Raw genomic sequence first — 13,084 nt, forward strand, 5'->3', positions numbered from 1 at the left:
TTGCTATTGGAGAAGGAAACAATAGAAGCACAAGAGGGAGAGTGAAAGAAAATAGTTTCCAATCCTAGAAGAGGATGGAGCCAGCTAAATGTGCAGCAAAGTATCAGTGTTTGCATTCACTGAAAACAGGTTTATTCATTAGACTATCCTTGGCTGAAGTGTGGTAATAACATGCATTTTTAGCAAATCCATACTAGTAAGATTATGCAGAATATGGACATTGGAGGGATCGAGAATGTCAGCTTTCCTAGCTTCATAAGTCCTGTTTCATCTTCTCAGCATCTTTATTCATGCATTCAGAGTTATTCTCTTTCCACTTTTCTCTTCTTTGTTTCTGTTGTGTCTGTCTTCACTACATTGCTTCCCCCTTTAGAAAAAGCCTAGCAAGCTTCTGTGAGTCTTCAAAAAAATCAAAAGCACTGATGAAGATATGTAGACTCTGAGAGTTCAACTTTACTATCCTCTAGTCCCCTCTCTTACCTTCCACATTCCTTGGGGACCTCAGGAACCCTGTTCAAAATACAGAATTTTCTTCTGGTTCTGAAGCGAGGAGAGGTAGTGCTTTACAGGTCCTTTGTAGTACTTCAGTAGGAAGATGAGCTATTTTTAGCATAAAGAGTCAGAACACATTCATCTGTCAGGCAGCTGGGTCCTGGTTCAAGTAGAAGTCTGTCTTGTGGTTCTCTTTCAGATGTGATTGGAAATGCAAGTTTGGGACTTATTTTAATATGCATGGACATAGTGATGTATACTTAACAGCATTTTAGGCCAGAAGTTATAATACTCAATTATTTCTGTCCATATGCTGCAAAATAACATTTTACTGTCTTTTCATGTCTTGGAAAGTTATCTGAACTTGGGCTTGGCATGTCAGGCCAGCATCAGATTGCCCTGCCAGGGCCTATCTTCTGTTTTAAAACAATCACATTTGCTTGAAGGTAGGAGATTGGAAGGGAGATCTCTGAGGCCACTTTCAAGGTCTGGACATACTCTGAAGTCCTTTTGCTTTGGTTTTGGAAAGGAAGTGCCCAGAGGTTCCTTGTTGGGTACCTTCCTGATTCCATGAAACAGGAAAACAAAGGACATAACCTGCTGTGGTTTGAGTAATTCAAATGGAAAGATAGGTAGGTTACGCATGACCCTGACTGCTCATGCCTTTTTTAAAAAACAAAACAAAACAAAAAAACATTTTGGCTTCTGGTTTCATACTAGCAATGCTTTTCTGTCAGATCTGTTTCTTTTAGGGTACTGTATCCCACTACTGTACTCCCTACTGTCAGGTTACTCCAGCCATCTCTGTGGAGAGACTGCAGTTGCCCTTACTGAAAATAATTCCAAAGATGCTATTATTGAAGTGGACTAGATTCTTGACTTCATGTTTCTACCATCTTAGTTGTTATTGCAGGTCCTTACCCCTTTATTATAGGCTATTCAAGCTGAAGGTAATCAAGATTGTCAGACTCTTCAAAATCCACCCAGGATCAATTTCTATTAATTATCATCTTGATAATCTTCAGTGTTATCCTGGACCTTTCTTGTATAGTCCTGATAAGATCCTTGGTGTTGCTTGGGAATTCAGTGCCTCAGATGTATCTGAAGTCAGTATTTTCATCCCTTGTGAGGACACCGAACTCTGGATAAAACCCTTGCATGGATCTACAAACAACCTGTTCCTTTCTATGTTAATTCATTGCTTCTTGGGAGAAGAGGCAATATAGATACTTAATTACCTTTGCTTGCATCTCATACCTGAGATGAGTTTTATTTGTACCGCTAGTTTAAGCTACCTGTTTGTGTCATCCCCGTACCTCCCCTGTCAGTCCCCGTCCCCCCCCCCCCCCCCCCCGCCCCCGACCTCACATCTCTGAGGGCAAAAAAATGCTCTGCATCCTCTGTGTCAACTGAAGCAAGGTGCGTGAAGGCATGTTATGAATCTCAAGGTGGAGCTCTCTTGGTCAGAGTGCACTGCATTAACACTCGTGGCAATATCTCTGGCTTTGCTCAAGAATGTTTTCATCTTTGATATCTGTAGAGTGATCATTTAGAGGTCTGGCTGCACCTTTGGAAACAATGTGCCATTACTTCAGACCTCCTCAAGAGCTTATATCGCTACTGGGTAATCGTAACAATCTGGATTGGAGTTGGCCGTAACAGACTGGATGTAAGCAGTATCGCTCTATTTTAGAAAAGCCTCTTGAACATAATCATAATTCTTTGAGGTGCATTTTTATACCAGTGTTCTTCCTTGTAATCCTGTTTTGGTCCCCGATGCAGTCTGAACTGAAGGCACCAGCTGTTCTCTAGTTTAGAAAGACATCCTTTGAGTAGGAGCAGTGGCCCAAGTTTAGGATGACGATAATTACCCCATATGAGAAAGTTATATAGAGGTCTCAGGCAAATTTCTCCTCCCACTCCCCAATTTTCATTGCTTGCTCTGGGGATAATAGAGGATTGTTCCTACACAGGAGTCTGTTGTTAATCTTTACAGGTGCAAGCTGTATTGGACAAACACTGAATACTTGTGTAAAGTTTTTTGGTAGCCTTACCGTCTCAGTCATTCTCAGATTCTTGTGGTAGAATGGGAGGGAGAGACAAGTGAGACAGCACCACGCTGATGAAGTAAGTATATTGTGCAGGGTGCAAATAGTGCACAAGTAGCACCTGTCAAAGAAGGGGCAGATTCATTTGTAAGCAACAGTGACCATGAGGGCTCGTGGGCTATAGTAAAGAGCTATTACAGCAGTAAGTAATCCAAGGCTTGGGAGCACACAGAGAGGTATAAGGTCTGAGACTGAGGGTTAAAAAGAGGGTAGGAAAAAGGCAATGTATCCAGCAGATATATAATACCTCTGTTATAGACATTAATTGCTAATACAATACATATAATACCCTTTTCCTCTGTGCGCGACCTGTAGCTACCTGCAGACATAATTTGTGTTGGTGGAAAGTTGGATTTTAGTTTGCAGCTGAAGTCTCCCACTACGCCTTATGCATACGTGTAAAGATCATAAAAGATTCCAAGCGTTTCAGCTTTTGCTACTTCAAGTCTTTCTTATGAAAATAGAAAACAAATCTATGCCAGGTCACTTCTTTGGGTTCAGACCTTCATCATTATTAGCAACTGTCTTAGGGTAGTTGTTTGGACATCCTTTGCCTTTAGTATCTGGGCTGGAAGCTGTTAAACCTGCTGAAAGATCCTTTTAATTTTTGCATGAACTGTGGGTACATTCAGAATTGTGGGAAGCGAAGGGTTGCAGCATCAGCTTGGACAACATCTGGTGCCCTGGTCATTAATGGGCTTTTCCAGCTGACTGCCTGCTGCATGTAGGTAGGTCATCTGCACCACCCAGCCTGCAAAGTGAATGATTATAATCTCAGCAAGTCAGGGCATTCAGGTGTCTTCATCTCAATAGTCGCAGGAGCTTGTTCCTGTGGGTGATACTAACCCCTAAAGATTAATAGTCACATGTGGTGCTGTTTAATTGTACCTGCTGTAGGAACAAGATTTAGCTGTTAGGAGCAATGCTGTAAATCTTACTTGTCTGTATTTTCATAAAAGTTTCATGTGATGCCACTAAGACGACAAGTACTAGGACAAGAATTGCAAGATAAGTATGAAATTGTTTAAAGGGGAGAAGATAGGGGTTGTGCTAAAATGAGGAATATTATAAAGTGGGAGCAGAGGTTATCAGTAGAGTCCACAGGTCTGGGGTTTGTGGGCAAAACATTTTATTCTTCTCATAAGTGACATTGGCATAAAATTACTGTAGCTGATGTAAATTTGGAAGACATCCAGTATGAAACAGCATTGGGAAACTACGTTGAAGTGACTGAATGATCTCAAGGACTGGAAATAAAAAACTATGAAATTAGATAGCAACATGCAGCATTTTGTGCTGGATGACCAGTAACAGAAATGTCTACTGTAAGCTGTGGACTTATCTATTGTAAGGAATTTAGGGAAGGACCTGACTGTATTTTCTAGATCAGATGATGTTTGCAAGGACCAGTCTAGCATAGCTTTGAAAATCAAATCTCTGAACATGTGTAAAGGAAGTAATTTTTAATTGAATTTGGGAAGATTTCATGCCACTGTACAATGTAGTGGTTAGATTTCATCTGGAATACTGCATGCTTTTATGGTCATACATGTTCACATGGGATCATGTGGGGAGAAAGGCTGGTAGGATAGAATGTGAGAACTTTTTGTGTAAGACTGAAAGACTATTACTTGCTTGCTTTAGCAACAGGAAGACTGAAAAGCCTGTATTGTTATCTAAATCAGTCCAGAGGTGTCTTCTTCATGGAATGGGAAGAGAAATACATGCTGGCCATATATACCAGAACATGAGGGTTCCTGAAGAATCATCCACTAAGTATGACAGGGACAAACATGACCTTTCCTGTTGGATTCAATAAATTTATGAATGGGATTACATGATGCAAGTGCCTAAAGCAAAATTTTAAGGCCAAGGAGGTCTTACTTCCACTTGTAATCCTTTTTCTAGTTTTTTTTGACTTTTCTTGGCAGACACTGTTAGAGTGCTGACTGCTAATATTCTGCTTCACTACATTAGGACTTACTGCTTGCATCAGATAATTTTGTTCGTTAGATGTACTTCAGCTAGTTACATTGAAGTATAGTAATGAGCAAAGCTTTTTGCACCAGGTATTTTAGTTGTGTTAGGGTTTGAATCACACTGGAGGCATTTGTGTGTGTGCATCAAATTTAGTTTCCCTGGATTTTTAACTTTAATCCTGTGGGGTTTGTCCAATGTAGTTGATAATGAGTACTGGCTTCCTACAGTGTATTTGAAGCAAAGAAGAATCTCTCTCATGCACAGCTTCTGTGCTCTTCTGCTTTGGCTATGTATAGTATGCATTGACTGGATTTTGGGGAAAGGAGGACAAGGTTTCTAAATGAATGAAGGCTTAATGTGTTTTCATGGTGAAGTATGGGAATGTTGAAAGCTAAAGATTAAAGTGGGGTTCTAAATATAATTTTTTGACAGAAAACTGATACTTACAGAGAGGAAAATAATACAATATTCCAATTCTGACTGTTGTCATGTAGAATAATAGAAATATAAAACTTTTTATTTAGTCTTGCTTTTGGGTAAAGTAAAACTGTTATAGCAACTTCAGATCATCTACTAGTTTAGGAACAGGGGAGGAAAGTGTAAGTGGTAAGTTACATGCAGATACAACTGACTTTTAAATTAAATCCCATTAAAACACAGCACTGCCAGTATTTTAAGTAGTGGTCAGAACATGCAAAGCATCCTGGCAAACAGATTTAAGGGCTATTCAAACCTTCCTTGCTGTTACTGGGGAAAGTCGTTTGCTGGTGTGAAGCATAATTAATCTAGGTTTTGAAGTAGCTTGAGCTCCTCACCTGTGAGTGGATCTCAGTGGAAAGCACCTGCTGACTGGCACTGTTTGTTATGGTATGAAAGTCAGACCTGTAACTGTTGATGGATCATTTCTTATATTTTTCACTTCACAGTGTGGGTTCACCACCAAGTAAACTGACACAGAGGAACGTATGACCCCTTGTTATATTGTATTACTCTGGTGCTGATGTACTGTGATTCATTTTAAAAGACCATCAAATAATGACATCAAGACTTCAAGATGGATTTGTCTTTGACCCATTAGGAATTTGGGATAACAATTATCATTAATCTGTTATTCCCTCAGTACTAACAAAGTCATTGCATCTGAAACTTTGTTTTGTAAGTAGACAGCTATTAAAAATACATTAATAATATACAGTGACTGTAACAAATGCCTTTTTAAAAGATTTAAAACATCTTCCCTCTGTGGCAAAGACACAGGACTTCTTGAAGCTAGTTACAAAACAATCACAATTTAATTAGTCTCAATACAGTTTTCTTAACAATAGCTGCTTGCAAAATGAGCTACCCTGTGTGTTGTCATGAGACAGAGTATTGTTTTGGTATGTTGATTGCCTATTCATTGTGTCTCCCAGAGGGTGCTGGAGTTAATTACTTACCTAATGCGTGACCACCAGTCAGGTTTACTTTACCAGGTCAGAAACATCAACAGTAATCTTAACAGCATAGAGATACCCTAGGACTAAAACATGTAACAGCCAGCAGATCCCAGAGAACAGTGGGATTTGACTAATAAGCAAGCACTGCACATATGGACAGAGAATTAACTGGCACTGGTTTTTATTCGAAAGTCTCCCAGGTATTGACTTGCAGATGGGTGGATGAATGCTGTGATGGATGAAGGTCATGTATAGGATTCTGCTTCTGACCTGTCTTGCTTTTCTGGAACACCACACCTTAAACCCGCAATAGCACTAGCTGTTTCTCCAGTTGTTTGGGTTTTGGATTTTCATTCTCTGTTTCAAAGCTTGTCTGAGTTCTTAGACTTCTAGATAAACCCACAGAATTTAGTATCCAGGTATTATGTATACAGCTTTACCAGTTTTGTTATTCTAAAAGCTCATTTGCTCTTGGAAATAGTGCTTGCAAATTGATTTTCCTAATAACAGGATCTGATGCTCTTCCTGAGTAAGACTTTGACTTCTTCAGGTCTTGTCTGTGAGGAAGTGATGTGTGTTGATTCTAGCGAAGTGGTTTGCAGCATTGTCTCCTCAAATCCATTGTAATGGCTATAAAATTACTGCATTCTTCCACCAGGCTTTTTGCCTCTGTGTGAAGTTTACAAATATGTTCTGACCAACTGGTGGATGGTTAGCCATGTCCTTGATATCTGTTAAATATGTGTCTATATCCATATATAACTTTAAAAAAGCTATCAGAGGAATTAGTTTACAAATGCCTATACGCTGGTTTGTCAAATTATTTCCTGTCAAAAGCTGCTTATGTCTCACCTCATTCTCTGCTCTTTTTGCCAGAATTTAAGGTAGCTTCTTTGTCTTTTTTTTTTTTTAAATTATTATTTGCTCTTACCTAAGTCCACGACACACTCCAAATTACTGCTAATTTTTTCTGGTGCAGTAGCTGAAGTTTGTGGCAATGTTTTATCTGCACAGTGCTACAATTTTTTTTAAAAAACATTTTTTTAAGCTTATCTTTATTAAATAAGCTCTGGTAGCAACAAAAGAAACCCAGTTAGCTGTTAAATTAAATGAACTGTTGCTCTCAGTAATTTGGTGTTTGCAGTTCATGCAGGACAATGAAATCTGTGCCACATGTGTGGCTTCAGATTCCCTGTGCTTCCCTCCCTACCTTCAGGGAATGAAAATCCTTGCCACCTTGAAATTATCAAGGCCCTCAGAAATGTCTGAAGGGTAATGAAGAAGCTGGGGTCTTGAAGGGGAGGAGGGAATGTTGGAAGAACATAATTCAGCTGTGCTAGATAAATGGGCAAAAAAAAAGTTGGAGGTATTGGCCAGTGAGAGTGGAATCCTTGTCTCTTGGGGCCATGGGAAGAGCAGCTGTGAAGATGTGATTTAAACACAGCTCAAAAAGCATCTTGCATCAGCTTCTAGCCAAAAAAAGGTAGGGGGTTGGGTGTTCTTTGCATTTGTTTGCTACCTAATGGAACCATGATTATGCTTTCTTGTATAAAAGGGTTCTGTTAGCACATCACTATGATAAATGCAATGTTAATTCAAAAATGTAAGTAGAAATCAAGGCCACTTGAAGTCCTTCTAAGGACTTAATCTATTGTACTGGCCTTTTCACATGTAGGTAGTAATTTTCTCCTCAGAAATTAAATGTTGATTCTAACTGTGTCCACAGGAACCTTTTTTTTAATCTGTTGCTTAATGTTGTGGTCTCATTTATGTCCAAAAATAAAATGCTACAATGAATACATTACTTTAACATATTGTTGTTGTACTCTGTTCCCTATTTAAGGAAAGATTGTCTTTTAGATATGTGCCAGCGCTACTTTAAATCAAATCCTTTTAGCTTTTGGTGTGTTTTTTGTTTTGTTTTGTTTTTCAGGGGTCATCTTTATTTCTTCTTCAGATACTGTGTCTCCTTTAGTTGTAGGTGCTGAGGGGCAGAGGTGACAGAACAGCTCTCAGAAGCTGCCTTCTTTCTGCACTCATGCTGGTCAGCAGGAGGTTGGGTGCTTTAATATGAAGAAGTAACAGACCCTAAAGTTGCAACCTGTTCACAATGTGCAGTTGCTTCTTTTCATCACAGAGGGTGGTCGCCTTTCCATGCCTTGGTGTAACAGAACTAAGCGAAAAAACATTTCATTCAGTGTGTCTTGTCTTCTTGTTCGTTTTGGAGCTAGAAAAAAACAGAACAATGAAAAAATGACAATAAAGCCCCTGTGGAAATGCTGTAGAGACTTTGTATAAGGGCTGAATCATGCCTATCATGATCTTTCAAATGTTTTGTTTGACTTCAAAAAACCACCTTGTTTCTGACATTAAAAATACGTTTCTTTCAAGCTAATATGCTGGGGGTTTTTAAACTTCAATGCTCAAATTAATTTGAGAATTCTCAAATTAAAGGGCTAAATAGAGGATTTTCTATGAGTTATAAAATCCAATAACTAAAAATCAAATATAAATGAAATATATGAGTTGAAATAACATTCTATTTCAGAGCCTATTTTCTCAGAGCCTGTGAGAGAAGAAGTTCTGAAATTTGTTTCTAACCTGCCTGGAAATGTTTGGATTAGTATGTCTGAATGTTTTTCAGTGTGTTCTTTTTTTTTCTGTTCCCCTAATAATTTTTTTTTTTTTGTGTATCCCTCCCAACAGGAAGCAGTCCTCAAGATAGCCCTAGGAATTTCTCTCCCAGTGCCTCAGCCCACTTTTCTTTTGCACGAAGGTAAGAGGAAGTTTGTAGTATGTAGCATGCATTTTGCAGGGAGGAAATGTTGGCCCCACATATTAAAAGTGATTGCAAACACATTTGTGAAGTCCATCACTTAAAAGTGAGATAACACTTGTCATTCTGTAATCTCTCCTAAACCTCAGTTGCAATGAATTTCTACTGGATGACTGATAAAATGCAATCATACCTTTTTGAATTAAAAAAAAAAAAGACTTAATTGTAATGGATCCAATTCAGACACTGTCTCCTCATCCATTGAGATACGGGGAAATTTTAAGCTACATCTAGGTTTTTCCTTATTTTTTTTCTTAACAATGTAAGAAGTGCATTGCTTATAAGAGCACTAGTATAGAGGTTCTGAGTTCAGGGCCTGATTTTACTGGCAGCAGCAATACAGTCACCATACCTTTAATACCTGACCTTGACCTGTTTCACTGTCTGTACCACTGAGACAGTCAGCTCTGTCTAGGAGTGTTGTGAGGATTAATTAATGCAAGTAGAATCTTTTGAGATCTAAGGTGAATTTGAAGTGATCGATGAAGTAAATTATTATTAAATGAACCGTAACCAAAGTTGATAGCATGTCATGGGAGACTGCCTGTTCATGCCAGTGTGGTTACCTATCAGTTAACACCTTGTCAGCCTGCCTCAAATAACATGTTTATTAACTCTGAGCCTGGGAGGGTAGGCAGTGTTTATATGTTGACCCAAGAGTATGTACACAAAAAATGAAATTGAAATGCTGTGGCTTGCTTTGCCATTAAGTAGTGCCAGGCATGCAACTGTTGCATTTGCGATGAGACAGCACTTGCCACTATAGTTTTACTTCCTTTATTTTGGGAGTTCAGTAAAGTAGCACACACAAGCTCTCAAAAGTAAGTGCAAGGAAATGGCTTAATGCTTTTTAAAAGCTGTGAAGGGGAGAAAACTTTACTTGTGTATTCCTTTTATCTGAATCTAATTAATCTGTGACAGCAGATCTTGTCAATCTTTCTAATAGCATACGATGTCACTTTTTCAATCAACACCTTAAAGTTGAGTATTTCTTTTGAAGCTACTTCCCCTTGATAGTATCTTTAAAAAAAGGAAAGCTATCTCTTCATGGATTACAGTTGTTTGTGAGCGTATTTTTAGAAAGATTCATTAAATCCAGAAATATCTTATAATGGAAAAAGCAGATGTGAAAGACCGAGTGTTACTTAGAAATACAGGGCAGGAAGTAGTTTTCCTTTCCTTTCCCACCCATAATCAACAGAAAGTTAAAATCGTTATGGTTCTGCAAACCTTAAATTCAGGAGGAAAAAAGTAAATTTGTCTACCAATAGTTTCATTTGGATTTTGACCATTTTTAGAGCCCTGTAATGGGCTCCAAATAAATTTTTTCATTAAAGGAACACAAGAAGCTTCTGTGACTTCAGAATATTTCACCACTTCAGTGGGATTCAAGAAACTTCTTTAGAGCAATTTTTATGGAAACTGATTTTGTTCTATGTTTATAGTGAAAATGTTTGATGATACTTAAGCTTAAACCAGCGTTAATGTAAAATTTTTTTATTACTTTGGTATGTGTGTTGTGGTTGTTTTCATATAACATGTGATAGAATGCATTTACTATGTAAAATGATCGGTGGTTAATGAGAGTTGTTCTCAGACTTTGGACTGTGCCTCTTCTGTTATGTTTTGTAAATTTAATGATGACACGGAGGAAGGGAAGGACAGCTTGTGTTTCTTAGTGTGACAGAGCAGGTTGAAGGACTAGAGGCGAGGTGGTATAGTTGTACGGATATTCCTTTTTCATCCACAGCTCCCCAGGCAGTGATGACACTAAAAAGCTGGGGAAGCGTGAGGAAGGAAGGGAAAGGCAAAGGAAATGGTTTGGAAGCCTCTTGTGGGGAAGGAGGGCTTCCCAGCGTAGCATTTTCTCATCAGTCGCTGGCTACTCCATGCAGTGGTGCAGCAAAGGGAGCTCCAGCAGGAGGGTCACTTTCGTCTGCCCACATCTGGTGGGGTGGTCAATGCCTGGGAATAACACTTGCCTTTGGTAGTCACTCTGGTAGGCCTCTTCTGCTGGGAGATGCAAATCCAGCATCTACAAGCCCACGGGTAGGTGACAGATCCTGCTTTCCATTGCTGCTGGGAAGTGGGTAGAGCCACGCTGTAGGGCAGGGACAAGCGGTGTATGAGAGTCCAGAGGAGAATGCTGTAGGGACTTGGTACCCTTTTTCCCCTTCTTCCCGTATGGATGCCTCCTATTCTCCCACCTTTGCTTCCCAGGTAACTGTCTGTGATAGCCCATCCCCACCCTTGACGGCCTATCTGTATGAGAATTGCTGCATGATGCAGGAACCCTGTTCAATATGAGTTACTCAGTAAGGAAGCACTTTCTGTCTCACCGCTGCAGAATATATGGGTCTTACCCATGTTTAAATACCTCCCAAGTTCTTGTTCTTTCAACTGTGAACATATTTAGCTTGCTCATCTGAGTCAAAATGAAGAGTAATCTCCTTTAGGAATTGTTCATTCATCTGGAGGTAGCTCATGCATACCTGGGGGAACAGGAGAAGGAAGGAAAATTAATGAATTAAAAACAAAATTATGGAGGAGGAGGAGGAAGTTTTTTCCAGAGTTCAGTCTTTGATACAGTCAGCAGTCCCTCTAGCACATGTTCTCTTAATGTATTAACACTAGTTATGTACTGTAGTTTCTTTTCCCACACTATTTGTATTCAAAGTCCCAGAGACTTGGGTTGTAGCTCATGGATGGGTAAATAAGAGTAGGAAATAAAGCATTAGAATGGAGAGAAGCAAAGGTTGTTTTAGACAGTTAGCTCGAAGGGTGGGGAAGCCGCATCAAGAGGTTTAAGGTTCCTGATTTGCTGTGACTTCAGTTCTCTTCTGTGGAATTACACTTTTTGTGTAAAAAAGACTTCAGAGAAGATCTTTGTACTGGCTGTAAAACAGAGCTTCAATTCTCCTTTCTCCTTTCCCCCACTATCATACTGTTTATTAATAAAAACTTGTCCTGTTTTGTTATTTATGTATTGTTTTGCTTTTTTTAACATATTTGATACAATTGTACTCCAGTCATGGGCACCGAAATGACAGGTAAATGTTACCTCCTCAAAAATCCAAACGCTGCTCCCATTGTTGTTTTTTGATTTGTCACTTGGAATGTTCAAGTTCCATGGTGTGTGTGTGTGTGTGTGTGTAGCTCATCTCAAGTGGTAAAGAACAGAAATTAGTTTGGTTATGGTTTTGTGGTTTTTTTTAATTATTATTATTCTGAATGAGCATGATTTTTGTTGCAAAATTGTTTTTCCTGATTTACATATCTAACATTTAAGAGGTTTGTTTTTCCTAATCATTCTTTGCAGTTATTTGACATTAGCCTGCTAGTTTGCTGGTATCCTGTACTGAAGTCATTTAGAAAAGTACTACCCTTGTATTTCAAGCAGACTGTGGTGGTTGTTCTGTGGTTCAGAGCATTGTGGTTTGCATTTGTTCACAAGTTTTTAATTTGCTTCTCATTAATTTTCATCCAATGGACCTGAAAGTTGTGAAGACTAACTGGTCCATTTCTACGTCTGTTAGTGAGACACCAGTTCTGTGGACTGTTCATTCACTTCCTGGTTGTTTCATCTCACAGATTTTTAACTAGAAAAAACACTTAAAAATAAACCTGTAAGCCTAAGTCATCCTTGCTGAATGCTTATTTATTGTGGTCCCCTGTGAAAGTTGACTCTTTATTAAAACCCCTGTTTGTATTATGGTTTTGGAATGCAGTTTTACACAGTCATACTTTCACAGATGTTTCTGTATTGGGATACTGCGATGTTCATTTGACTAACCTTGGTTTCACAACAGGACTGATGGTCGCCGCTGGTCTTTGGCTTCTCTCCCTTCCTCTGGCTATGGTACAAATACACCCAGCTCAACTGTTTCTGTAAGTATCCGCTTTGCTGTGCTGATAGATTTCTATTACATGCCATATCCTCTCACTGTAGCTTGCTTCTCTTAGGAGAAGGCAATGTAGGTTTTGTTACTGTTGATAGACTTTGAATTAACATGTGTTATGAAACTGCTTTACTTCACTGAAATAGAAGAAAACTTTAGGCTTTGCTTAGAGATATTTTCTGGCAGTGCATAGTGTTTAACTGTGCCCTTTTGATCTGTGGGGGCAGTAGGAGGGGAGACATACTGCCTTATTTTAACTATGGTAGTTAGGTATCAAGTCTTAAGTGAGGCTGCCTTGATAATGAAAAGAAAGAGAAACCAGTCTGACATGAT

The 13,084-nt window shown here is 39.0% G+C and overlaps 1 protein-coding gene across 3 annotated transcripts in view; it reads left to right on the forward strand.

Annotated features, from left to right (window-relative positions):
• The window catches only part of MAST4 (microtubule associated serine/threonine kinase family member 4), a 310,167-nt gene that overhangs the window by 233,366 nt on the left and 63,717 nt on the right, over positions 1–13,084 (forward strand). For all 3 annotated transcript variants that reach the window (XM_075021547.1, XM_075021549.1, XM_075021548.1), the window contains 2 exons: positions 8,723–8,792; positions 12,662–12,740. In XM_075021547.1, the coding sequence (XP_074877648.1) occupies positions 8,723–8,792; positions 12,662–12,740 (149 nt within the window). The remainder of the gene's footprint in view (positions 1–8,722; positions 8,793–12,661; positions 12,741–13,084) is intronic.

Source organism: Buteo buteo, chromosome Z (genome assembly GCF_964188355.1).
Source record: "Buteo buteo chromosome Z, bButBut1.hap1.1, whole genome shotgun sequence".
In the NCBI taxonomy this organism is placed as follows: Eukaryota; Metazoa; Chordata; class Aves; order Accipitriformes; family Accipitridae; genus Buteo; species Buteo buteo.